Source organism: Halichoerus grypus, chromosome X (genome assembly GCF_964656455.1).
Source record: "Halichoerus grypus chromosome X, mHalGry1.hap1.1, whole genome shotgun sequence".
Taxonomy (NCBI): Eukaryota; Metazoa; Chordata; class Mammalia; order Carnivora; family Phocidae; genus Halichoerus; species Halichoerus grypus.
This window is the reverse complement of record NC_135727.1, coordinates 90,703,503-90,730,195: the sequence shown is the minus strand read 5'-3', so window position 1 is coordinate 90,730,195 and position 26,693 is coordinate 90,703,503. Positions and strand designations below refer to the sequence as shown.

The 26,693-nt window shown below is 49.6% G+C and overlaps 1 protein-coding gene across 13 annotated transcripts; it reads left to right on the top strand.

The window, feature by feature from the left end:
- Positions 1-746: 746 nt before the first annotated feature.
- WDR13 (WD repeat domain 13) lies at positions 747-20,082 on the top strand. 13 transcript variants are annotated; one of them, XR_013444693.1, is made up of 12 exons: positions 965-1,061; positions 1,248-1,327; positions 2,047-2,253; positions 2,941-3,050; positions 3,164-3,294; positions 3,844-4,151; positions 4,931-5,111; positions 5,215-5,356; positions 6,972-7,090; positions 7,456-7,636; positions 19,384-19,675; positions 19,768-20,082. XR_013444693.1 is itself a non-coding variant. In XM_036091265.2 (11 exons), the coding sequence occupies exons 2-11, from the start codon at positions 1,287-1,289 to the stop codon at positions 19,517-19,519; spliced, it is 1,590 nt and encodes a 529-aa protein (XP_035947158.1). In that variant the 5' UTR covers positions 747-902; positions 1,248-1,286; the 3' UTR covers positions 19,520-20,082. The 13 variants fall into 13 exon arrangements, 11 of the variants coding, with proteins under 11 accessions (XP_035947158.1, XP_035947159.1, XP_035947160.1 ...); XR_013444692.1 differs by having other exon boundaries at positions 19,753-20,082; XM_036091265.2 differs by lacking the exon at positions 965-1,061 and adding an exon at positions 747-902 and having other exon boundaries at positions 2,013-2,253; positions 19,384-20,082.
- The last annotated feature ends 6,611 nt before the right edge of the window (positions 20,083-26,693 follow it).

The following is a 26,693-nucleotide window of genomic DNA, read 5'->3' as shown; positions in this document are numbered from 1 at the left end:
GAGTTGCAACTTCCTGTTAAGAGTTGAAATAAGGATGGTTCAGATAGCCTTTTGGGATCCGAAGCCTGTTGCGCCTACTTAATGTCTTCTGCCTTTTGAGACTCAGGCCCAGACCAAACTTCCTGGGACCATCCAACCCGACCTCCCCCACAAACGCCCCCACCACAAAACAGACTCTTCTCATCCCAGGGTTGTATGGAGGCCTGTCAATCACTTTAAGAACTGGAGAACAGGGGCGCCTGGGTGGCTCAGTCGGTTAAGCGTCTGCCTTCGGCTGGGGTCATGATCCCAGGGTCCTGGGATGGAGCCCCGCGTCAGGCTCCTTGCTCTGCGGGGAGTCCGCTTCTCCTTCTCCCTGCTTGTACTCTCTCTCTCAAATAAATAAATAAAATCTAAGAAAAAAAAAAAGAACTGGAGAACAGCCTAGGAGCCTCTGCATATGTGATTATTTTTGATGGTATGGCAAGTGATCAGCAGTGATGATGGGGGTCCCTCCTATGCTTCAAATCTTGCTTGGCCAAGATTGTGCTCCTAAGAATCAGTTTATTCCACGGTTTCAAAAGAAAGTCGTATTTCTAATTTTTAGTGAGTGATTCGCATACTCGCTCCTGTCTCTCTGGCCCTTGGATATTATTCTTGTGTATACAAAAAATGCCATTAGGGACTGGGGGTGGAGCCTCCATCCTGTGCCGGAAGCGCGCTTGTCCCATAGCGCGCTTGCGTGGTTCTCCCACGCCCTGGGAAGGATTCCTATCCATTCGCTCTGTGCTTGGCAGCTCTTCCTGGCAGCAGGCGGCCATCTTGCCTGGAGCCTGAGAGAGGGAGCAGAGAGACAGGAGGAAAGGGCGACACTGGTCTCAGGGCCGCCCCGGGGGCCTCAAGAGCCGGAGGCAGCCCCGGAGGTGGTCTCTGAATCCGGGTCCTGCTCTTGAACCCGAGAAGGGAAGGCGGAGGGCGGGGGGAACAAGATGGATGGGGAATGCCAAGAAGGATTGCTAGACGGGAGGAGGGGCGTCGCTATGGTGACCGGGGAGGGGCGGGATCAGATCTGAATCGCTGTTGTGAGTCTTCCGGGAACTGCCCGGGAAGGGCAGGGCTGGGGTGATGACCATGCTAGCTGCCGGGTGGTATTTCGTGACGTCCCGGCGTCGAGGGACTCGGTGTCTACGGCAACGATCGCCTGGCGGAAGGGGAGGAATTAAATCCCTTCACTTGAAACGCTGACATTCCAGGCCCTTGTCCTGCAGGCTCCCGCGGGGGGACACGCCAGAAGAGGAGGCCGGGGAATGGCAGCGGTGTGGCAGCAGGTCTTAGCAGTAGACGCGAGGTGAGGCGTGGGGTCGAAGCCCATGGGAGCGGAAGTTACTGTGGTGCATGCGCAATGGAGATAAGTGAGGCTGGGCGGAGAACTTGACTTATGCGGCTGCGTGGGCATGCCGGAGGTGAGCATGCGCAGTAGCAGGGTGTGGGGGGCTTGCCTGCAGAGACGGGCTGGCAAGAGGGTCGTAAAGAGCATGCTGGGAAAATGCGGTCAGATCTGGGCATGCGCAAAGAGGCTGTGCTGTCAGAGCCTTTGGGAGGGGGTGATGGAGCTCAGGCTGGTGACATCCTATTCCCCACCATTGCCCCCCCCCCTCCGCAGACTTCTCTTACCATCATCACTTCCCCAATCTGACCCCATCACCATCCCATACTGACTTCCATCATTGCCCCACAGTGACCCCCATCACCATGTCACCCTGAGCCCTATTGTTGTCTACACTGACACCTCATACCAACTCCAGCAAAGCTGCAGACGGCCTCCATTGTCCCCACAGTGACTTCATCGCCATGCCCTTTATTACTGTAGACCCACCCTCATCACAGCACCAGAGGGACCCCGATCACCACTGCTGATCACTTGCCATCCTGACCCCTCACTGCCACACACCTCACTCTCTTTCACCATCCCCTGAGCTGATTGATTCCCTCTATCCTGTGCCTGCTGCCCACCCTGCCTCCCGCCATCATAGGTACAACGCGTACCGCACACCAACGTTTCCACAGTTTCGGACACAGTACATCCGACGGCGCAGCCAGCTGCTGCGGGAGAATGCCAAGGCTGGGCACCCCCCAGCACTGCGTCGGCAGTACCTGAGGCTGCGTGGTCAGCTGCTGGGCCAGCGTTACGGGCCCCTTTCCGAACCAGGCAGTGCCCGTGCCTATAGCAACAGCATCGTTCGCAGCAGCCGAACTACCCTAGACCGCATGGAGGTGAGCTCCTCCCCACACTGCCTACCACGCACGCCACCTGCCTCCATATACATTCACTCAGCAGACTTGTCGGGCACCTCTATGTGCAAGGCACCGTGCCAGGCTCTTAGGATAAGCAGAGGGCAAAAAGAGATAATATATGATAGGTCAATAAATGGACAACAGACAAGATGAACAGGTTGATAAATAGGCAATAAACAAGATAAATAGGTCAATAGACATGCAAAACCAGATAGATAAATCAGTAATTAACACGGCTTATAGTGAGGAGTGCCAAGATGGAAAAGTAAAGCAGACTTGGGATAAAATGAGACTCACGTAGGGGACAGAGGGAAGCTATGTCTGATGGGGATGATCAGGAAAGTCCTCTCCGAGGAGGTGACGGTTGAGCTGAGACTGCAATGAAGCAAGAGACGGTGCTGAGTGGTTTTCAGGGGGAAAGTATCCATTCTTTCTCCACAGAACATTTATTGATTATTGGCCGAGTGAGAGAGCATGAGAGGGGGGAGGGTCAGAGGGAGAAGCAGACTCCCCGCCGAGCAGGGAGCCAGATGTGGGACCCGATCCCGGGACCCCAGGATCATGACCTGAGCCGAAGGCAGTCGCCCAACCAACTGAGCCGCCCAGGCACCCCTGGTTCTGGAGGACTGTTTTCAAGATGTGCCCACCCTGACCCTCTGTTTGCAGGACTTTGAGGACGATCCTCGGGCCCTGGGGGCCCGTGGGCACCGCCGTTCCGTCAGCCGAGGCTCCTACCAGCTACAGGCACAGATGAACCGTGCTGTCTATGAGGACAGGTACGCACAGGGGCGGCTGTGAGCCGGGGGCTTGTAAGGGGGAGAGGGGCCGTGGGGCCTGAATGCTAGCACCTACCTCACGTTACCTGCCCCCCACTCCTGTTGGGGCCCAGGCCCCCTGGCAGTGTGGTGCCCACATCAGCGGCAGAAGCAAGTAGAGCCATGGCCGGGGATACTTCGCTGAGTGAGAACTACGCCTTTGCGGGCATGTACCATGTTTTCGACCAGCACGTGGATGAGGCAGGTAAGCCAGCAGGTCAGCGGGTCCCCTCACCACTCATTTGCCTGAACTGTGACAACTACTCAGCGCATCCTTTCCTGGAACCCAGAGTCTCTGGCCCACCTCCGAAGGAGGAATTGCCATCCCTAAACCTTTCCCCAAGCCCACAAGCCCTCCGCAAAGTAAAGCGGTCTGCAAGATCTCAAGTACTTGGGCTATCGTAAAAGGGCTCGGCAGCTCAAAAGAGGACTTGGCAGGAGGCTTCTGGGGTCGTGAGTTGCTTGGAAGGGTTCAGAGCCTTCGCTACAGAGAACTCCCCTTGCAGTGGGCAGCGCAGGTTTTACAGACCGCCAAGACTTTGGTAATCGTAAAGCGCTGGCTACAATTTAGGGAGCTTTTGGCAGAGGGCCTTCTCGGGTTCCCACTCCCGTTCTCAGCCAGGAAAGCCCTTGGCGCAGGCCCCTGTGCTTGGCGCAGTGGGTCCCAGCCCCCAGCCCCCGCGGCAGAGCCTTTTATAAATGAAAGCGCCCGGTGAGCATGCCGAGTCGCACCAACGGCTTCTTGGCATTGCAGTCCCAAGGGTGCGCTTCGCCAACGACGACCGGCACCGCCTGGCGTGCTGCTCTCTCGACGGCAGCATCTCCCTCTGCCAGCTGGTGCCCGCCCCCCCCACGGTGCTCCGCGTGCTGCGGGGCCACACCCGCGGCGTCTCCGACTTCGCCTGGTCCCTCTCCAACGACATCCTCGTGTCCACCTCGCTCGATGCTACCATGCGCATCTGGGCCTCTGAGGACGGCCGCTGCATCCGGGAGATTCCTGACCCCGATGGCGCCGAACTGCTCTGCTGCACCTTCCAGCCGGTCAACAACAACCTCACTGTGGTCAGGCTCCGGGGTGCCCGCTCGCCGAGGGCAGGGTGCCGGGCCAGGAGAGCTGTCCCAGGGAGTCAGTGTGTGTGTGGGGGGGAGGGGGTCCCCTCTAGTCCCTCACCACGGTCCTCCTGTGGTTAGACTCAGAGGGAAACGGGTCAGAACAGGGACACCGTGCTTGGTGGGGTGGGAGGGGGGGCTTGCTGTGATAGACTCCAGGGGGGGACTGGTCAGGAGGCAGAGTCCCGGCTCTGGTACCCCTTGGGTCCCGTCAACAGCAGTGCTGCCGTCTTCCAACCCCAGGGGCTGCTGGTCGGCGGGCAGGGTGACTTAGTCGGAAGGCTTGGCTCATCCCAGTGGCACAGCCCCACTGTGGTCCGGCCCCAGGATGGAGAGTCAGAGGGCGGGGGAAAGAAGTGAAAATCTGGCCTGCTCCTGAGCGGGAGAGAGGGCACTGGCTGAGTGAGCCTGTGCTCTGGGATCCCTCCTGCCGCAGCACCGGCCCCAGTATAGGCAAGTGTCCGGCAGGGACCAGGCGGGAAGCAGACCAGCTGTCATTACCAGCCTGTCACGGGAGGTGCTGGCCGTCCTGGTTAGATGGCAAGAGGGGCTGGCTCTAAAGGATCACAGGCCTCGGTCACCTCCCAGTCTACCCGCCACAGCCCGCCCCCCCCACCGGGGTTAGACTCCAGTAGGAGTCCGCCAGTTCCATCGACAGCAGCTCCATTATGGTCAGACCCAAGGAGGGACTGGCTGAGAGCAGGATGATGGTGTGCCGGTCTCACCCACAGGTGGGGAATGCCAAGCACAACGTGCACGTCATGAACATCTCCACGGGCAAGAAAGTGAAGGGTGGCTCCAGCAAGCTGACGGGCCGGGTCCTCGCTCTGTCCTTCGATGCCCCTGGCCGGCTGCTCTGGGCCGGAGATGACCGTGGCAGTATTTTCTCTTTCCTCTTCGACATGGCCACAGGTAGGCAGGCCCCAGGCCTGCATCTGGGTATTGGCGCTGCCACCGTCCCAGCGCACAGCCCCCCCTCCCCCTTATTTTGCCTCCTCTCCCCCCGTCGTTCCAGGGAAACTGACCAAAGCCAAGCGTCTGGTGGTGCATGAGGGGAGCCCTGTGACCAGCATCTCCGCCCGCTCCTGGGTCAGCCGTGAGGCCCGGGACCCCTCACTGCTCATCAATGCTTGCCTCAACAAGCTGCTACTCTACAGGTAGGTCTTCCCTGCCCAGGCCGCCTCCATCAGACTGGGACGGCAGCCCTGGCTCCTCGTCGGAGGAGAACCTGTAGGGCCTCAGGGCCGGTCTCCTCCATCAGGTTAATTTGAGTGAGCAGGGGAGTCGGGTCTCCGTATGATAGTGCCGGGTATCCATGGGAGGAGTGGTGGCAGGAGTAGCTGATGCTTACGTAGAAAGGGCTGCTGTCAGGCCCCGTGGAAACACCTCGTACGGAGCACTCCACTTAATCCTCCGAACAGCACTGTGAGGAGGGGCTGTGATCGTGCCCATTCTACAGATGAGCAACCTGAGGCATGACATAGACTAGGGCCCTCTTGGAGCAGTGGTCCTTCCTTCCTTCCTGCCTTCCTTTCTTCCTTCCTTCCTTCCTTCCTTCCATCTATCCTTCCTTCTTTTTTTTTTTCTTTTTCTTTTTCGGTGTTTTTAAGCGGAGGAATTTACTGTCCCCACTCACCTATGACACGTTACCCAAATGCAGTTCTCAGTCTGGGCTGCATGCTGGAATGACCTGAAGGGTTTCACAAGGTAATGGCCAGGCCCCGCTCCAGGCCAGTGATTTCAGAAGCCTTGCAACGGGCCTGGGCACCTTGGTATATTGAAAAGTTCCCCAAGCGATGTCCAGCCAGGCCTGAAAACCACCGCCCAACAGGATGCTTTCTATTCTACTATTTTGTTTTTCTACTCTTTAAAAAAAAAAAAAAAATCACACACGCACATAAGACGTATGTGTAATTCTTTTTTTTTTTAAAGATTTTTTTTTTTTTTTTAATTTGAGACAGAGAGAATGAGAGAGAGAGAGCACGTGAGAGGGGGGAGGGTCAGAGGGAGAAGCAGGCTCCCTGCTCGGCAGGGAGCCCGATGCGGGACTCGATCCAGGGACTCCAGGATCATGACCTGAGCCGAAGGCAGTCGCTTAACCAACTGAGCCACCCAGGCACCCACGTATGTGTAATTCTTAATTTAGGCGTACTCCCAAATGTGGGGCTATCTCCTCCCCAATCCTCTCCCTTCTTTCCTCCTCTTCCTGCCACCTCAGCCAGCAACTCTGTATGTTCTTTCCTACATTTTGTTCTCTCCCCTGTAACCCGAGGCGTGCGCACCCACCCCCACATTTCGGAGGGAGGGTCATCGTCTCACGGAAGCGGGCTCCTTCTCCATCCTTCCCCACATCTCGCTTTCCTCACCAGACGGCGCCTGTTGAACTGCTCCCACATCCCCTGCAGTGCTGTTGGCTCAGTCATTCTTTTGAATGGCTCGTCGTTTTCCGCATTACAGACGTGTCCAGTTTGGTCGGCCTTTCCCCTCCTTGTGCCCGTCTTACCACCAAGATCTCTTAGAGACCCCTAGAAAGAGAAACTAGTGAGTCACACTGCAGAGGCTCCCCATTTCCATCAACAGGTAGCTTCCAAACTGTCACGAACGCACATACCAGCCCGTGCTTGTTAGGTATGCGCAGTCATCTCAGAACCAGACTTTGTGAACCTTGAAAAGAACTCGGGCGCCGGGGTGGGGACACAGACTGGCCCGCCCCCCGTTCGTTGCCGTCTGGAGCTGAGGCGACACCCCGACCCGCTCTCATCCTTCCCTCAGGGTGGTGGACAACGAGGGGACGCTGCAGCTGAAGAGAAGCTTCCCCATTGAGCAGAGCTCACACCCCGTGCGCAGCATCTTCTGCCCCCTCATGTCCTTCCGCCAGGGGGCCTGTGTGGGTGAGTCCCGCAGAGTCGGGGGGGTCTGGGTGGCTTGGGGAGGGGCAGGGAGCGGGGCTGGTGCTGATCTGACTCGGACAGCACAGCCCCCTGGTGCCCAGACTTCATGGGCCTCGAGAACTCTCACACCCCAACAGCCTCCCACTTTGAACAAAGACCCCCAAGAGTCCAGAAACTTCCCAACGTGAGACACAGCCTCCCCACCCCCCAAACAGCTCAGAGACCTCACACTCTGGACGCGGGACTAAAACAGCTAGGTGACCCAGGTCCAGGGACTGTCCCTCCCAGACCTCCCCACACCCAGGGCCCCCCTGCTGTGTCCGGCAACACCTCCCGATGCCCCTCTGTCTCTGTCCCCCGGGCAGTGACCGGCAGCGAGGACATGTGCGTGCACTTCTTCGATGTGGAGCGGGCAGCCAAGGCCGCCGTCAACAAGCTGCAGGGCCACAGTGCCCCTGTGCTGGACGTCAGCTTCAACTGCGACGAGAGCCTGCTGGCTTCCAGCGACGCCAGTGGCATGGTCATCGTCTGGAGGCGGGAGCAGAAGTAGGTCCTGCCGTGTCCGCCTTCCCTCCCGCCTCCCGCTCCAGCCTTGTGTTTGTAAATAAAGTTCCAGTGGTTGTGCCCGTGGCTGGCTCCCAGGTCTCCTGGGGGTGGGCTCGGGGAGGGGGCGGCTGTAGCCCCCGAGTTGGACCGGGGTTCACTTCCGCATTTGCACATTCTGGCATCAATTTCTTTACTTAGCAACCGGTCATTGAATGCCTCCCGCGTCACGGGCCCCCCTGTAAGTGTTTGGCTCAGTCATGCATCGGACAGACATTATTGAGCACCCACCGTGCACCAGGAACTGTTCTAGGCACTGGGGGTAGAGCCGTAATCTCAACTGACAGAAATGCCTGCCTTCATGGGGCTTGCAGTCTATCGCAGGGAGATAATAGACAAAAATATGTCACAGGTCAGCTAAAGGTCAGGGTTGGGAGGACAGGAGGTAGAGGCGCAGGAGTGGGAGGTCGTGTGCTCTTTTTGGTGCAGTGATCAGGGACGACGTTCCTGACGGGGACATTGAAACAGAGACCTGAGTGAAGTGAGAAGGACCTGCAGTGTGGGGGAGAGAAGATTCTAGGCAGAGAGGAAAGGCAGTGCAAAGGCACTGAGGCTGAAGTGTGCCAGAAGACTCGTTGAAGAGGCCGGTGTGGCTGGACCAGAGTGTGGTAGGAGATGAGGTCGGACAGGCCTGATCCTGGAGAGCTTCGTGGCCACAGTGAGGACTTGGGCTTTTTCTGAGTGAGAGGTGAGTCGCCCCATTGAGCGGAGGAAGGACGCGATCCCATTTGGTTGTAAGAGGACCCCTCTGGGTGCTGTGAAGAGAACAGACTTGGAGCGGGGGCAGGGGCGGAAGCGGGGAGACCAGCCACAAGGCCCTGCAGGAGTCGAGGTGAGCAGTGATGGGGACTTGTGCCAGTGTAGTGACAGTGGGGGAGTTGAGGAGGGGAGTATTGGCTTCTACCCCAGGAATTTCACGCTGTTAGTCTGCTGCTGGGCTCTGCTGGCTCCTCAGGAAGGCTGAGGCTCCCAGCCTCTCCCACAAGGTTCTTCCCCACAAACAGGGAGCAGACGAATTGAGGACAGGCAGTAGGAAGCCCGTGCAGAAACAACCATGGACCCTAAGGCTGAGCTAGCGGCTCCTGCTGGTGGGGGGAGGGGATGGGGATTCTCTCTCCATCCCCAGAGGAACCCCAGACCACCCCTAGCTCCTTCCACTCACACCCAGGGCCCCAATTCAAGGCCCAGCACAGCTTGGAGTCTGTAAAGTGATGTTCCAATTTGAGGGGAGTCCCGAGTGAGGAGAGAAAGCTTGGGATATTGACAGAGGGCCAGAGAACCAAAATCCCTTGTCAATGACCTCAGTCACCAGGAGATGTCAAAGTTGCCAGAAATGCCAAGGAGGCTCTTGCTCCGGCCGCTCCCTTCCCTCCAGCTGCATAGGCTGCCATACCCAGATGCTCAGTGGGAACTGTGACCTACCATCGTGAGGCCTCAGAGTCAGCCCACAGAGCCACAGGCACTCCAACCTGGCCCAACATTATCCAGCTACCGAACTAACACCAGCAGTCTTGTTGGAGGAGGAAAAATCACTGGTTTGTTGAAGCCACTGTTATTTGACAGTGTGGTTACTTGCAGCCAGAAGCTTTTCTACACAGTGCTTCCATCTTGACCTTAAGGCAAATGGTGATGAGGTAGGGACATCAGTAAGCTGGACGTTCATGATGAAGTTCATGCATCTATCTGTGTCAGAGGTCCCCCAAACCACGCAGACTCAATGATTTGCCGGGAGGACTCTTGGTCTCAGCATATGGTTGTATACACAGCTATGATTTCTTCCCATAAAAAAGATACAGAGCACAATCGGCAAAGGGAAATGGCACCCAGGGTGAAGTCCGCGGGAGACCAGGCACAAGCTTCCAAGGGTCCTCTACCAGTGGAGTCACAGGACATGCTTAATTCCCCCCGTCACGGCTCCTGACAACCCAGAGAAGCTCATTATTAAAGGTTGAGTGCCCAGGGTTGTTTTGGGGGGCTGGTCACATAGGCACCCCCTGCCTGGCGCACACCCAACTTCCAGACCCTCCAGGAAGGAAAACAGGTGTTCAGCATAAACCAGAGTGCTTATACGAACAGTTGAGGCACAGAGTGGTGAGAACCGTGGTGAAATCCAAGTTTCCAGATGCCAGCCAAGGGCCATCCTCGAAGCAGGCCTTTCCAAGGCCTGCTGTGTTAGCTCTTTCTGAACACTATCCAACACCGAAAAGGTGCTCGGTTTCAACCAAAGTCAGTGGATGGACAAGATCAGTTGGGAGAACTTCATTTTTCTCTAGCACCTTCTTCATTTCTTCACATTCTTCATGTTGTTTATTGAATCTGAATTCAAGATGGCTAATCACAGATACTGTTATACATGATTTGGGGGGGTTTCTTTCTTGTGAAATTTTGAGGTGGCAGAGTTGACATTCTGCTTTATTTTATTTTGTTTTTATTTTTAAAGTGAACTCTATGCCCAACATGGGGCTCGAACTCACGACCCTGAGATCAGGAGGCACATGTGACTGAGCCACCCAGGCGCCCTGACATTCTACTTTAAATTCATTTTTGTGATACCTTTTCTTTTTTTTTTTTTTTTTTTAAGATTTTGTTTATTTGACAGAGACAGACAGTGAGAGAGAGAACACAAGCAGGCGGGGTGGGAGAGGGAGAAGCAGGCCTCCCGCTGAGCAGGGAGCCTGATGCGGGGCTCAATCCCAGGACCCTGGGACCATGACCCGAGCCGAAGGCAGACGCTTAACGACTGAGCCACTCAGGCACCCCATGTGATACCTTTTCTTGACTTACAACCTACGAGGAAATAAGTTATGAGCAAACGATAAAAAAAGTCATCTTATTGGTCAAATTTAGGCCTCTGTGAACTTGTCCATCATCCGTGTGCCTCCAGTGACATCAGATCTGGAACTCTTAACCATTCTGTCATCAACGCCACTCTAGTCTTGCCTCCAATCCAGGCCTCCATTAACTGTTATATGCCCTTTGACTTTGAACCGTGTGTTTACTTCATGGAGAGCCTCTCTAGTCAGAGCTTGAAGTGGAGCCTTTGTTAATTATTACCTTATCAGTGTAGCACTGGTCAAATCTCAAACCAGGGCCTCTCTATAATGTTCCACCAGCTGTTGTCTTCTGATCTGACCTTGGATTTCGGATTCTGTTAATTTGTGATCGGTGCCCCTTTGCTTCAGCAAGCATTCCAACCTAGAGGACCCTCAGTCCAGACCTTGAATCTGGGCCTCCATTAATTATTTTACCATTATTCATTTATTTATTTTAAAGATTTTATTTATTCATTTGACAGAGAGAGTGCGCGCAAGCAGGGGGTGCAGAGGGGACAGAGAGGGAGAAGCAGACTCCTCCCTGAATAGGGAGCCTGATGTGAGACTCGATCGGAGGACCCCGGGATCATGACCTGAGCCGAAGGCAGACACTTAACCAACTGAGCCCCCCCAGGCATCCCTGGTTTTCCTTTGAACTCGAGTCTTTTTAACTCTTCCACCATCAGAGCTACAGGGGTCTAAACTCTGGGACTCTATTTATAATTCCACCATCCATAACTCTTTGCCCTTGAATCCAGGCTTCAGTTAACTCAGTATCACTGCACCTCAGGTCTGAAACCTGAGCCTCTGTGAACTTTTCCACACTCACTGCTCCTCTGGCATGACCTCAAGAAACTGTACCACTCTCTGTACCCCTATGATCTCAGCTTGAACCCTGGCCTCTCTTTACTATTTTCCTATAATTGCTCCTTTGATCTTACCTTGAACCTGGGACACTGGTAACACTTGTAGCATCAGTCCCCTCTAGGCAGACTTCAGAACCCACGTGCCTGTTAACTATTCCATTATCACTTCCCTTCTGTTCTGACCTTGAACCTGAGCTTCTGTAAACTATTCCACCATCAATACCCCTCTGGTCTTATTTGGAATGGAAATTCTGCTGACTATTCTTTGGTCCAACTGAATCTGGGCCTCTGATTAATATCCACCGCCACCGGCTTTTTGCTCTAACTGGGCCTTTTTGAACTCTGGAACCATCAAGGCATCTCTGGTCTGACCTCAAATCCAGACTCTGTTAGCTTTTACTCCATCAAGACCTCTTTTTTTAAAGATTTTATTTATTTGTCAGAGAGAGAGCGAGCACATAAGCAGGGGGAGCGGCAGGCAGAGGGAGAAGCAAGCTCCCCGCTGAGCAAGGAGCCTGATGTGGGACTCTATCCCAGGACCCTGGGATCATGACCTGAGGCAAAGGCAGACACTTAACTGACTGAGCCGCCCGGGTGTCCCAAGATTTTATTTTTTTAAAAGTAACCTTTACACCCAACATGGGGCTCGAACTTATAACCCCGAGATCAAGAGTTGCATGCTCTACCGACTGAGCCCACTAGGTCATCCAGGTGCCCCAAGACCTCCTTTGATCTAAATTCTCACATGGGTGTCTTTCAACTAATCCAACATGACAGGCTTCTCAACCAACCAAAACCCAGAGCTTTTATAAGCTGTTCCATTACTGGTGCCCCTCTGCCCTGACCTCAAACACAGACCTCTCTATAAACTGTTCCATCATCATCAACCCTCAACATTGAGGCCGCCTGATCTGGTTTTGAACTATTCCAAGGTCCCTCCTCTCTGGTGTGACCTCTATTAACAATTCCCACCATCAGTGCCCTTCTGGTCTGCCTTCAAAACAAGGGTCTCTGTTAAATATCCTACCATCACTGCTCCTCTCACATGACCTTGAATCTGAGCCTTCCTTTCATATTCTAACGGAAAGACCCCTCCGGTCTCAAATCAGACCAAGACCTCTGTTAATTCTTCATCCAAGAATGCCACACTGGTGGCACCCGCACTTCCTTCGAACTATTCAACCTGCAGTCCTCTGCAACCTGACTTTGAACCCAGGCCATTTTAACTCTTAAGCCACAGTGCTACACTGGTCTGACCTCAGACCTGGTCAGCTATTAACCACCATAACATCAATGTCCTTCTCATCTGTTCTCAAGCCAGGATCTCTTTTATTGTCATTCCACCTTCAATGTCATCCTGGTCCCTAATCAAAGCTCTTCCACCATCCTTGTTCTCTTGTCTGTCTGATTCTCAACCAGGACTTATTTACTCTTCCATATTCAAAGTTCTGCTGGTCTAAAATTATCCAACACAGCCATTCAGCTATTCCCAAATCCCTCCATTCCAGGCCTGGCCCCAAACCCGGTCCTTGGTTCAGTTTACCACCCTCAACTCCCCTCTGGTTTGACCTCAAACCTGATCCTCTGATATCTGTTGTGTCACCAATGCCCTGTGGGTCTGCCATTGAGCTTATACGGTTATTTCTTCCAACACCAGTGCCCTTCAATTCTGAACTCCAACCCCAGACTCTGCTAAATATTTTAGAATCTATTCCCCTTTTGACTAAACTCAAACCCATATATTTATTCAATTGTTCCCATCCCTCTTTCTCTGGTCTGACCCTAAAACAGGGCTTCTGTTACGTATTATACCCTAAATGCCCCTCTAGGCTGAGTTGAAGCGTTTGCTAACTATTCTAATAGCAATATCTCTCAGCCTCGATATTCAAACTGTTCTTTTGAGTTGTTAATTAATTGCAAACTAATTAAAAATCCTGGCCCCTCCTACCTTGACCTCAAACCTGGGTCTCTTTATCCCACCGTCAGTGACTTTCTGGTCTATTATTGAACCCTGTGTACTCACTCCTCTACCATCAATGTCCCTCTTATCTGGCTTTGAACCACAGTCCCTGTTAATTCGTCCACTGCCAATTCCCCTCTGGTGGTGTTGCCTTTCACTGATAAGGCTACCACTGTTAATGCTCCCTTGGCCTGAGCTCAAACAAGGGCTTTTGTTAGTAACTTCACCATCAGTAATACTCTGTTGTTTTGGAGTGCTGACCCTGACTCCTGTTAACTAGTCCATCATCCATGCCCTGTTTTCTGACCTTAAACCTGGACTGTTGTTAAATTAAGTCTTCCAACATCTGTGCCCCTTTGGTGAGATTTCAAACCCAGGCTCATGGTAAATATTCTGGCAACAGTAGCCTTCTGGTCCAAACTCAGATATAGGAGAGGAACACCTACTAAACGTATAAGGACTTCAGAGTGGTCACGACTGGTGAAATAGAGCCTGCAGTCGGATATAATGGGGTGAGAGGTTATTATGTGGACATAAGTGTTCGCAGAAATAAATGGGGACTCTAGTGGAGTCACAGACTGGGATATGGACACGCTCATGATCCCTACCTGACTCGGTGTGAGCCGAGGAATCTCCACAACCCAGTCTGTGTGACCCCAGGAGGTCCATCCCCCAGTATGTATGTACCCAGAAGCGTCCACATTCCAGTCTCTGCGACCTGAGGAGCGCTGACACCCCAGTCTGTGCAACCCCAGAAGCATTCCTAGTACGGTCTGTGTGACACCAGGAGTGTGTGTATACCCAGTCTGTCTAACCCCAGTGTTTCCAAATTGCACTCTGTGGGACTCATGGGAGTCCACATCCCAACCTGTGTTACCCCAAGTGGGCCAACACCCCAGTCTGGGGGACTCTTGGAGTGTCCAGACTCCTGTCTGTGTGACCCCAGGAGTACTCACACCCCATTCACAGAAGAGAGAAGGAATGAATAGTCTTTCATTTCTGCTGCTGATAATTAGATAAACGTAGAGTCAAATAAGTTTTTAAAAAACTTACAGGTACTCATAAGTTGAATTAAAAACAGGAGCTAGAACTTCCAGATCACTTAAAAAAATGATTCTGTAACAAAAAGTAGACCACTAAGGAAATACTAAGGAAGCATAAAAAATACTGAAAATATAAGGCACCTGGCGGGCTCAGTCGGTGGAGCATGCGACTCTTGATCTCAGGGTCATGAGCTCAATCCCCGCATTAGGCGTAATTCCTTTTTAAAAATTTAAAATTTCGGGGGATGCCTGGGTGGCTCAGTTGGTTAAGCGTCTGCCTTCAGTTCGGGTCATGATCCCAGGGTCCTGGGATGGAGTCCCAGTTCGGGCTCCTTGCTCAGCGGGGAGCCTGCTTCTCCCTCTGCCTGCCACTCCCCCTGCTTGTGCTCTCGCTCCCCCTTTCTGTCTCTCTGACAAATAAATAAATAAAATCTTAAAAAATTAAAAATTAAAAATTTTTTTAAAATTCAAAAGTCAAATAATATCTAAATCAAAATGATTCAGAAAGGTTTTTTTCAGTGATAAATATAAACGTGTGAGAAAAGACAGAGAAAAGAGCAGTTGCAATATACATTCAAGATAAAATTAAGGAAAAAAGTAGCAAACACTCAAAAAGGACCCTTTTTATAAGTCAAGGGCATGCTCAACATTGAAAGTATAACAGTCATGAATTTCTGTAGTCCACATAACAGAGACCAAGCCTTTAGCTAAAGGAACAGAAGACAGCCAAAGGAATCCTTGCCAACTTCTTCATATGGCTGGATCAAGTGGAGCAGTGTTCACACCAGACATTAAAAAATGAAATAGGCCTATAAATTAGGTTTAGCAGATAATGGAGGAAAATAGAGGAAGTGGACCCATGGTCTACCCATTTTCCCCACCCCTGGGCCCAAGGACAGATACTCTCGTGGCCTTGGATGTTGTCTCTTGCAGTGAATACGAGTGGCCACAGGTACCATGTTGAACACTCCTATTAGATCTTGGCAACCCTAGGTCCGTCTTCAGGAGCTTAGTCAATGGGAGAAGTCACTGATGGTCAAATTCTACCTCCAGCCTCGTCTGAATAAAAAAGATGTGCACCACCCAATTACTGAACCACAAGAAACCGTCAAGTTATTAGAAGAAAAAAAAATTCTTCTGCGACGTCTCTTAAATCAAAGGAGCTCTGTTCTGATTGGCATGTAGAGATAAATATGCACTGGTACAAATCAAAATTCCCCAAATTCCAAGAAAATGAGGATATGGAATTTTTAATACTTTAAGCGTGCTAGATTTGAAAAGATTCTTTTAGAAGCAAAGAGAGTCCAAGGTCACGTAACTAAGGTAAATCTTTGGCAAATGAGACTCATTTAATAGTTGGGTTTCATAAAAATAATACGCTTTCTCTGATTATCGATGTTCAGTATAACACAAGTAGGCATTTTGTTCTACTTGGCTTTGTTTTTTCCTAAATGTATGCAGGTTCACTGACCAAATAAGCTACTCCTCCTCCAAAATAATGTTTGAGATGATGAAAAACTGAAGACTTGACCGGGTCTGGGGTGAAGGGTTCACTTCTGAGAGGTGCCACTCATGTGGCTGGCTGGCATCAGTCCTAGCTGCTGGCTGGGGTGCCCTCATTTCTCCTCCCCGCACCCTCCCTTCCTCCAGAACTCTCTTTCTCATGTGGCCTTTCCAACAGGAGAGCCTGGACTTCTTGACATATTGGCTGGGCTCAAATTGAAGGATGGAGTGAGAGAGAGAGAGAGAGAGAGAGAGAAAGCAAGCCACCAAGTGAGAGCGAGTACACCTAACATGGAAGTTGCAGTCTTTTTTATAAACTAACGTCAGTGATGCTATCCCCTCACTTCTGCCATTTTCTCTTTGTTAGAAGTCAGTAAATTCAGGCCACACTCAGGGGGAGGGGATCACACAAAAGCATGAACACCAGGAGGCCAGGATCCTTGGGGACCATCTTAGAAGCTGTCTGACACATTGCCCCTAAGGTATGTGGGACCCCAAACCAATACTTGTTTACAGGATCTGTCTATATAAACACTTTGAAATGCATTATGAAGTCATGGGTCCATATGCAGAAGTGTGATTTATTGAGGAAGATTTAGAACAAAGTGTAGAGAAGACGCACTTAGGTATTTGTTTATTGTCCACTCAAGGCACCCGAAGAATCCTTACAGAGTCCAGGCTCTATCTCTTCCTGTTCGGGTGTAGGAACCAACTCCTGATGTTCTTTATTGCCAAATGTGTCTAGAAAGGAAAAGCAACTAGTTTTTCACCTCTATGTAGAGAAGAACCCAGTTTTTCACCTCCTGTATTTCTTTTTCTCGGATGTCTTTTTTGTGACTTGCCCAGAGTACTCACAACATTGCAGACAGCAGATGTGGGAGGGTTTTCTCCCCCACACCAAGCAATTCTCTGCGACCCCAGCTGGGTGTCCTACAATTGAACTCAATTCTGACACCGTCTACCCAGAGAGAGTGTCACATCCCCAGGTTAAGGGCTCGGTCCCACAAGACTGTCCCGCCCACAACTTCAGATGCCAATCACAAGTAGTAGATCTCCAGGTGACCCACAACTTCTGTCAGATTTGGCTGTAAATCAGAGGTTCCCACGTCCCCCTCCTCAGTTTTGATTAACTTGCTAGAGCAGCTCACAGAACTCAGGGGAACATTTACTTACATTTACCAGTTTATTAAAGAATATGATAAAGGATACAGATGAACAACAGCCAGATGAAGAGATACACAGGGCCATGTCTGGGAGGGTCCCAAGCAAAAGAGCTTCTGTTCCTGTGGAGTTGGGGTGCATCACCCTCTTGGTGTGGCTGTGTTCGCCAACCTGGAATCTCTCTGAATCCCATGCTATTGGGATTTTTATGGAAGCTTCTTCACACAGGCATGATCGGTCATTAACTCCATCTCCAGCCCCTCTCCCCTCTAGAGAACGGGAAGGGATGAGAACTGAACAGGAGGGATGAGGCTGAAAAAGCTTCTGATAAAGTCTTGGCCTTCTAGTGACCATCCTCCATCCTGGAGCCATCCAGGAGCCCACCCAGAGTCATCTCAATAGAATAAAAGATGCTCCTAGTGCTCTTATCACTTAGGAAATTCCAACGGTTTCAGGAGCTCTGTGTCAAGAACCAGGAGCAGAGACCAATCTATATTCTCTATTATCACACAGTACCATGGCTCTTTAGAACCTGTTTGTACTGGAAAAACATAGATCTTCTTACCTCTTCAGGTCCCTAAGCCATTTATTTAGTGCCGGTCACATCTTCCTCATGACACTGCATCATCCATTGGGCTGCCCATAAATACTGGCTTCCAGGGACGATTCCTACAGAAGTTGTCCCCGTGCTTTGTCGATAAGGACCACAAAAGCAAGTCTTCTGCAGAGTATGCAGGAAAATGTAGACAATCCTTCATTTTCTGGTCATGTTAAATTTACTGTTTGGAATTTTATGGCAAAAATATGAAAACACACATCTTCTAACCATGTCTTCTCTTGAACTCTTTAAACAATAATCACCACATTCTTAGAATGAGATCTGCTGCAACCTCAATTGCACCCCTGCCTTCCACACTCCACCGCCAGTGGGGAGGATAGGCAAGGGGCCCATGGCAGTGAGAAGAGAAGTCCCATTTGTACAAAGAATGTCCATTCCTCATCTGGTATGGCTTGGGACCGACCTGGGGGAGCACGATGTCACCACATTGATGAGCAAAGACATGCCATTGGAGTTGTGGAGCAATCATCTCAAAGTCCTTGGAGGAGGTAGACATGGCCCAAAGGACTGCCTGATTCCTGATGCAGAGCCTCTGGAGGGAATGACTTCTCTGGGTGCCAGTGGCAGGGGACAAACTGGGTCCTGCCACCACTTTTGCCACCTTTGGGGGCTCTAGCCTGGAGGCTGCCCCACAGTTGGAATGATGATGTGTAGGGATTGATACATGGGCCTCCATATGCAGCGCAACCCCAAGAGTTGGCAGTGGATTGTTCAAAACTAAAGCTTTGAATATGACCTATAAACGACATGAACAAGAGTCACACAAAATCGGTATGTCATCACCATTCTGATGGCCCGGTCTCATGAAATCCTGTAAAAGAAATGCCACACCAGTCAACAGGAGCAATCTCTTGCCAGGTCACCCCCCTGGAACTGACCATGGAGCACGGGGTCAGCACCATAGGTATAAGAACCAGAGTTCAGGGGCGCCTGGATGGCTCAGTCGGTTAAGCGTCTGCCTTTGGCTCAGGTCCTGATCTCAGGGTCCTGGGACCGAGTCCTGCGTTGGGCTCCCAGCTCGGTGGGGAGCCTGCTTCTCCCTCTCCCTCTGCTCTTCCCCCAGCTTGTGTGCGCTCTCTCTCAAATGAATAAATAAAATCTTAAAAAAAGAGCCAAAGTTCATCAGGGCATCTCTCTGACCCCATACATAAGGTAGAGGGTAAGAGCATCTCCAAGAGGGAGAAATGGGGATCAGGGCCCATGTGGGTCATGGTCCAGACCAGGGACTCTTCATTCAAATGGTACATCTGGCTCCAGCCACCAGAGGAGGTTTTAGACCACTTTGAGGAAGGCACTCCAAAGCATGGGGCCCCCTGCGGCTCAGGGACCAGAGCAGGGGTCCTCCTTGCACTGCCTGTGACTTACATGTAAAATATATATTACGTATAAAATATAAATTCCATATCATCTTTCATTAGGAAATTATTAAAGTTAACTTATACTATATTAGAGTGGTAGTTTTACAATACATGCATGAATTCTTTAATATTCCTCCACTCAAGCGACGATACTTAATTCCCCTCCCCTTGAGAGTGGGCTAGACTTAGTGTCTCACTTCTAATGAACAGAATTTGGTGCAGGGACGGTGCATAACTTCTAACAGTAGCTCATAAAAGGCATCCATTGAGGCTTCCTTCTTGCTTGTTCTAGTGTTCCTGCATGCTCTACCGCGCTCACTCTCTCTTCCTTTCTCTCTCTCGCCCTCCCCCTTGTCACCTGCTCTAGGGGACGACAGACACCTTATTGCAAGGACATATCAAGAAGACCTATGGAGGGCCCATGTGGCAAGGAACAGAGGCTACCTGCCAACAGTCATGTGAATAAGCTTGAAAGCAGATCCTTCTGTGCAAACGAGCCTTGAGATGAGACCCCAGCCACCATTCTGGCCGAAACCTCACGAGAGAGCAAGAGCGGAAGCCAGAACCACCCAGCTAAGGCACTCCTGCACACCAGCCCTCTGAAAATGTGCAAGATAATAAACTGTTCTGGTTTTAAGCCACTAAGTGTTGGACGGCAGGTGATTTGTTACACAGCAAAAATAGCTGGTACAAATGTTATTGGTTAAAAATATTCAATAACACTTTGTAAATTCAGGTCTCTTGTTCACAGGTGGGATGAAGCAGAAGAAACAGAAGGAAAATATTTGCCTTTCTGACAAAGAACGCTCTTCATGTTTAAGTTTGTCAACTGCTGGGCGCCTGGGTGGCTCAGTTTGTTAGGCGTCTGCCTTCGGCTCAGGTCATGATCCCAGGGTCCTGGGATCGAGCCCCACATCGCGCTCCCCGCTCAGCGGGAAGCCTGCTTCTCCCTCTCCCACTCCCCCTGCTTGTGTTCCCTCTCTCGCTGTGTCTGTCAAATAAATAAATAAAATCTTAAAAAAAATAAAGACTATACTTAAATTATAATTAAAGCTTACAAAGAGTTTATTCTTGTCTGTTTAATCTGGAGAAGTGTTTGTTTATGTTTTTGTACAGCGGTTGCTTTCCATAGACACACTTAACAATGCAGCAGAGTTGTTACACAGCTTGGTGGATAAGGCAGAGCCATGAGATGTCAGGAGCTGGGATCCCTGAGTCAAGGATTGGAGGAGAGCCACCTGCCCATTAGGAATACACATTTTAAACTTTACTGCTTCCTGCAGTCAGCTCCCAGGGCTAGGATGAGGCAAATAAAGTGTCTAGAGTGCAGAATTAATTTTTTTTTAAGATTTTATTTTTGGGGCGCCTGGGATCGAGTCCCGCATCAGGCTCCCTGCTCTGCGGGAAGCCTTCTTCTCCCTCTCCCCCTCTCCCTGCTTGTGTTCCCTCTCTCACTGTGTCTCTCTCTGTCAAATAAATAAATAAAATCTTTAAAAAAAAACAAAAGCTTTTATTTTTAAGTAATCTCTACACCCAACGTGGGGCTCAAACTCACAACCCTGAGATCAGCATCGTGTGCTCCACCAACTGAGCCGGCCAGGAGCCCCTAGAGTGCAGAATTTAAGGAGACACTTCAACTAATGAGTGGCTAAATGAAATGTGGTCTATCCCTATGATGGAACAGTATTCAGCCATAAAAAAAGAGCGAAGTACTAATGCATGCTACAACGTGGATGAAACTCAAAGACATCACTTGATAGGGAGAACTTGAGGTTGCCAGGGAACCCCAGAAGGAGCTGAAAAATGAAGACAACATAGAGAAGGCAAAGCTGAGGAATGCAGGGATTTCAAACCCCTGGATCCAGCCTCGTCCAAAGTCAAGCTACGCCTGAACTTCTTGGTTGTATGCTGTGGGTCCGGAATTCAGAAGAGCAGCACATCAGCGATAATGGCTTATCTCTGCTCCTTTTTATCTGGGGTCTCAGCTGGAAGACTGGGAGGCCGAAGACCGGGTCACCTGAAGACCCCCTCACCAGTGTGGCAGCTGATGCTGGTTGTAGCCCACGTGTCACTTCCTCTCCACATGGGCCTTTCCCCGCAGTTGTTTTGCACTTCCTCGCAGCATGGTGGCTGGGTTCCAAGTCCAAGCATCCTGAAAGAGAGAAAGGCAGGTGGAAGTTGGATCATCTTCATGACCTAGTTTTGGAAGTTATGTAGCATCACTTCCCCTGAACCCAAGGCATTGAGGCCATCACAAGGTCCCGCCCAGGTTCAGATGGAGAAGAAATAAGATTCTGGGTTTTTTTTTAAGATTTTATTTATTTATTTGACAGAGAGAGAGAGAGTTAAAGCACAAGCAGGGGGAGCAGCAGAGGGAGAGGGAGAAGCAGACTCCCTGCTGAGCAGGGAGCCCGACGTGGAAGGCAGATGCTTAACCAACTGAGCCACACAGGCACCCCAAGATTCTGTTTCTTGATGGGGAGTGACATGGTTCTGGAAAAGCAGATGGGACCAGAAATATTGCTGTGACCATTTTTGGAAATTATAATCTGCCACACTAACCACATAAGATACCAGGGATTTGTTTTACCTCTCTGGGCCTCAGTTTCCTCATCAGTAATGTGAAGATAATAGGGGCGCCTGGGTGGCTCAGTCATTAAGCGTCTGCCTTCGGCTCAGGTCATGATCCCGGGGTCCTGGGATCGAGTCCCACATCAGGCTCCTTGCTCAGCAGGGAGCCTGCTTCTCCCTCTGCCTGCCACTCTCTCTCTCTGACAAATAAATAAATAAAATCTTAAAAAAAAGAAAATCCATATATAACTTTTGACTCCCCCAAAACTTAACTACTAATAGCCTACTGTTGACCAGAAACCTTACTGATACCATAAACAGTCAATTAATATATATTTTGTATGTTCTATGTATTATATACTGTATTTTTACAATCAAATAAACTAAGGAAAAGAAAATGTTATTAAGAAAATCATAAGTAAGAGAAAACACATTTACAGTACTGTCCTTTTTTATCAAAAATGTCTGGGGGCACCTGCTTGGCTCAGTGGGAAGAGCATGTGAGTCTTGGTCTCGGGGTTGTGAGTTCGAGCCCCACGTTCGGTGTAGAGATTACTTAAATAAATAAACTTTTAAAAATTAAAAAGAGAGAGAGACACACACACACAGAGACACACACAGGAAAGAGTCACGTGACAATGGAGACAGAAATCAGAACATTACATCTGCCAGCTAGGAAGCACCAAAGATTGCTGGGAGCCACTGGAAGCTGGACGAGGCAAGAAAGGACCCCGCTCTGAGAGCCTTCAGAGGGAGCATGGCCCTGCCAACACCTTGATTTCAGACTTCTAACCTCCAGAACCATTAAATAATACATTTCTGTTGTTTTAAGAAAAAAAAAAAAAAGAGTCGGCCGACTTTTACTGGGAGCTGGCTCTGTGCCAGGCATTGGAAATAAGAAGGCGCCTCGGGTAAGGACCCTGCCCCTGAGGGGCTGACAGCAATTCCCGCAGTTAAAGCAAGAAATGGAGGGGCTTTGAGAATGATGGTGTGGTGCTATGTAGAAGACGCTTTGTGTCCGGGGACCCCAAGACCACCCCCAGCCAGGTTCGATGATTCACTCTGAGTGACTCCATGTAGTTGTGCTCATGGCTATGATTTTTTTTAAAGATTTTATTTATTTATTTGTGAGAGAGAGCACAAGCAGGGGGTGCAGCAGGCAGAGGGAGAAGCAGGCTCCCCACTGAGCAAGGAGCCCAGGACCCCGGGATTATGACCTGAGCCGAAGGCAGACGTTTAACCAACTGAGCCACCCAGGCGTCCCCTCATGGCTAAGATTTATGACAGCAAAAGGACACAAAGCACAATCAGCAAAAGGAAAAGGTGCATGGGGCCAGGTCTAGAGGGAGCCAGGAACAAGCTTCTAAGACCCTTCTCCCAGTGCAGTCACACAAGACATGCTTAATTCTTCCAGCAATGAACCGTGACCACACATGTCACATTGTCTGTAGGGAAACTCACCTGAGCCTGATAGTCCAGGACTTTTATCAGGAGCCAGTCATGCAGGCACCCTCTGGCTAGTACGTACAAAAATCCCAGATCCCAAGAAGGAAAGCGGGTGTTCGGCATAAACCACAGTGTTCGTAGGAACAGTTTAGGCACAGTGAGCCATTCATCATTTAGGGAATGGTGGGAACGCTCCCAAAATCTGAGTTCTCAAATGCCACCTGTATCGGTCAGCTCAGGCTGCCGTGCAGGATACCACAGACTGGGCCGCTTAAACAACGGAAGCTTATTTTATCACAGTTCTGGAGGCTAGAAGTCCAAGGTCAAGGTGTCACCGACATTGGTTTCTGGGGAGAACTCTCTTCTTTGCTTATAGACAACCATCTTCTTTTTTAAAAAAGAGATTTTAGGGGCGCCTGGGTGGCTCAGTTGTTAAGCATCTGCCTTCGGCTCAGGTCATGATCCCAGGGTCCTTGGATCGAGCCCCGCATCGGGCTCCTTGCTCTGCAGGAAGCCTGCTTCTCCCTCTCCCACTCCCCCTGCTTGTGTTCCTTCTCTCGCTGTGTCTCTCGCTGTCAAATAAATAAATAAAATCTTTAAAAAAAAAAGAGAGAGATTTTATTGGGTACCTGGGAGACTCAGGCGGTTAGGCGTCTGCCTTTGGCTCGGGTCATGATCCCAGGGTCCTGAGATAGGGCCCCGAGTCCGGCTCCTTGCTTGGCCAGGGGCCTGCTTCTCCCTCTCCCTCTCCCTCTGCCTCTCCCCCTGCCTCTCCCCCTGCTTGTGCTCTCTCTCTCTCAAATAAATAAATAAAATCTTAAATAAGTAAAATCTTAAAAATAAATAAATAAATAAGGATTTTATATATTTTAATATTTATAAAAATATTAAAATATAAATATAAAATATAAAAATATTAAAAAATATTTATAAATATTTATTTATTTGAGAGAGAGAGAGCACAAGCAGGGGGAGAGACAGAGGGAGAGGCAGACTCCCCGCTGAGCAGGGAGCCGGATGCGGGGCTCGATCCCAGGACCCCAAGATCATGACCTGAGCCGAAGGCAGACAGTTAACTGACTAAGCCACCCAGATGCCCCAAGGTTTTTTTTGTTTTTTTTTTTTTAAGTAATCTCTACATCCAATGTGGGGCTTGAACTCACGACCACAAGATTAAGAGTTGCACACTCTTCCGACTGAGCCACCCAGGCGCCCCTAAAAAAATTTTATTTTTAAGTAACCTCTACACCCGATGTGGGGCTTGAACCTACAACCCTGAGATCAAGAGTCGCATGCTCTACTGAGTCAGCCTGGCGCCCCAATATTTGAGGAATGCTTTAAATGGATGTTGTTTACCCTTGGTGAAATTAACTTGTCAAGTCTCAGTTTCATCATCTGTCAAACTTACAATGATAATAATATTCTCACAAAATTATTCAATACGTTCAAGGATTAAAGTGCTGCTCCTGATGCCTGACTCAAGGTACGTGCTGAAAAGAAAGACAACTAGCATTAAATATAAATAGTAAGGGGATGATGGACAGTGAACTATGGGTCGTACGAATGCTGGTAATTTCCCAATGATGCTGAGCCATCCTGGGGCTGCACTAAGCCATCAGCTTTGGAAGCGATGGAATTCCAAATGGCCGGGCGATGATGAGACAATAAGAACCTTCCCGACCTTACTATATGTTCTCATGGATCCTTGTAACAAATCTCCAGCACTTACCACGTGTTTAGATTTGTAGTAGTTGGATTCTTGGAAGCCTAAAGAAAAGGAGCACATAAATAAACACTCAATGACACCATATCGGATGGCCAAAAAGCAAAAAATGACCTAGTTCAGAATTTAGCCCTGGAGAAACAGAATGACTCCAGAAGCACTTATAATGCTAAGTGGGACAGTTCATAATAATGCTCCAACTGTCATAAATCTGTATGTACTGACTAGTAGAATGGCAAGATGTAAAATGTGTAACTTCAGGAAATGCAAGAAATAAATGATGGAAACACAACAGCAGTAGGAGGCTTTATATTAATCAGCCTAGGATAGATGTAGTAGACACAGGAAAAATTGTACAATTAGGGGCACCTGGCTGGCTCCGTTGGAAGAAGATGCAACTCTTGATCTCGGGGTTGTGAGTTCAAGCCCCACGTTGGGTGTCGAGATTACTAAAATATATATATGTGTGTGTCTTTTGGCCAGTGACTATGGAACATTAAAAATTATTGACCCTCATATTAGACCACAAGGAAAAGTTCAATAAATTCCAAAAAGGAGAATGGATACACACCACGTTCTCTGACCATAGTGCAATCAACTTAGATTCTTTTTTAATAGCTTAGAAAAAAAACTTTAAAAAGTATCTCTTTTAAACAACTCTTGCACCAATTTATCAATACACCAAAATTTGCAAGAAATCTAGAATAATAAGATTTAAAATTTCTCTGTAATGAAAACATTACCTATCCAAGTGTACAGGGTATATAGCTAAATGGGATCCCAGAGCAAAATTCACAGTTTAAGATATACTATACAAGATATCGTTGAGAAATTTCTAAACGACTAAATGTACCCAAACCAAAATCAACAGACAAGTGATAAGCTGGGAGAAATGCTTGCAGTACACGAAAGACGGCAAAGGGTGCGATGTTGTGATTTATAAGGAATTTGGTCATTCATTTCTCACAAACATTTGGTCTTTGTCCACAGTTCCTGAATCACAGCTCCCCAAAGCCTTGGAATTTCCTAAGTGGGGGTAAGTGATAAATATATCTTTTGTTATGTTAATGAGGGGACTTTGGAAAAACACTTTAGGATGGGGGCTGGTTGCTGGGGGAACCAACAGGTGTTTAGAGGGCTGGAAATTTCAACCTCTTCCCCCCTCCCCCCGACTTCCGGGGATGGGGGAGGATCTGGAGATTGAGTGCAAACACCAACATCAGAGATTTAATCAATCATCCCTATGTAATGAAGTCTCCATAAAAACCTAAAAGAACGGGGTTCGGGGAGCTTCCGGGTTGATGAACACATGGAAATTTGGGGAGAGCGGCGTGCTCAGAAGGCTTGGAAGCTCTGAGGCTTTCCCCCATACCTCGCCCTAAGTATCTCTAACATCCAGCTATTCCTGAGTTATATGCTTCCATAATAAACCAGTGATCTAGTGAGTAAAATCTTTCTCTGAGTTCTGTGAGCCGCTCTTGCAAATTAATGGAACCCAAGGAGGAGATGGTGGGACACTCCAATTTGTAGCTGGTTGGTCAGAAGCACAGGTGATCCTGGACTTCTGACTGGTATCTGCCTTTGTGGTCGGGGTGCGGTCTCCTGGGATTGAGGCCTGAATCTGTGGACTCCGATGCTATTTCTGGGTGGATAGTGTCAAAATCGAGCTGAAATTGTGGACACTCAGCTGGTGTCCGGAGAATTGCCTGTTGGATGCAAGCAGTGGATTTGGGTCCAACACCCAAAAGAATGAGCTGCCTTTGTTAATTTATAAATCAATAAGAAAAGACAAAAAGTGAATAGAGATGGACAAAAGATATGAATGGAAAGTTCACAAAAAAGGGGAATAGCCAAAAACCCATGAAAATATGCTCAATTTCGTTCATAAGTGAAGAAACTCTAACCAGTGCAATATTCTTTTTATTTGTCAGATTGAT

What these genes read in the sequence shown, in the direction of transcription:
- WDR13 (XM_078064733.1), top strand. Translation starts at nt 980, where the DNA reads ATGCCAAGAAGGATTGCTAGACGGGAGGAGGGGCGTCGCTATGGTGAC. An exon ending in ATCAGATCTGAATCGCTGTT is followed by an intron (nt 1,062 to 1,247) that starts GTGAGTCTTCCG and finishes CTTGTCCTGCAG; the next exon opens with GCTCCCGCGGGGGGACACGC. An exon ending in CGTGCTGTCTATGAGGACAG is followed by an intron (nt 3,051 to 3,163) that starts GTACGCACAGGG and finishes GTTGGGGCCCAG; the next exon opens with GCCCCCTGGCAGTGTGGTGC.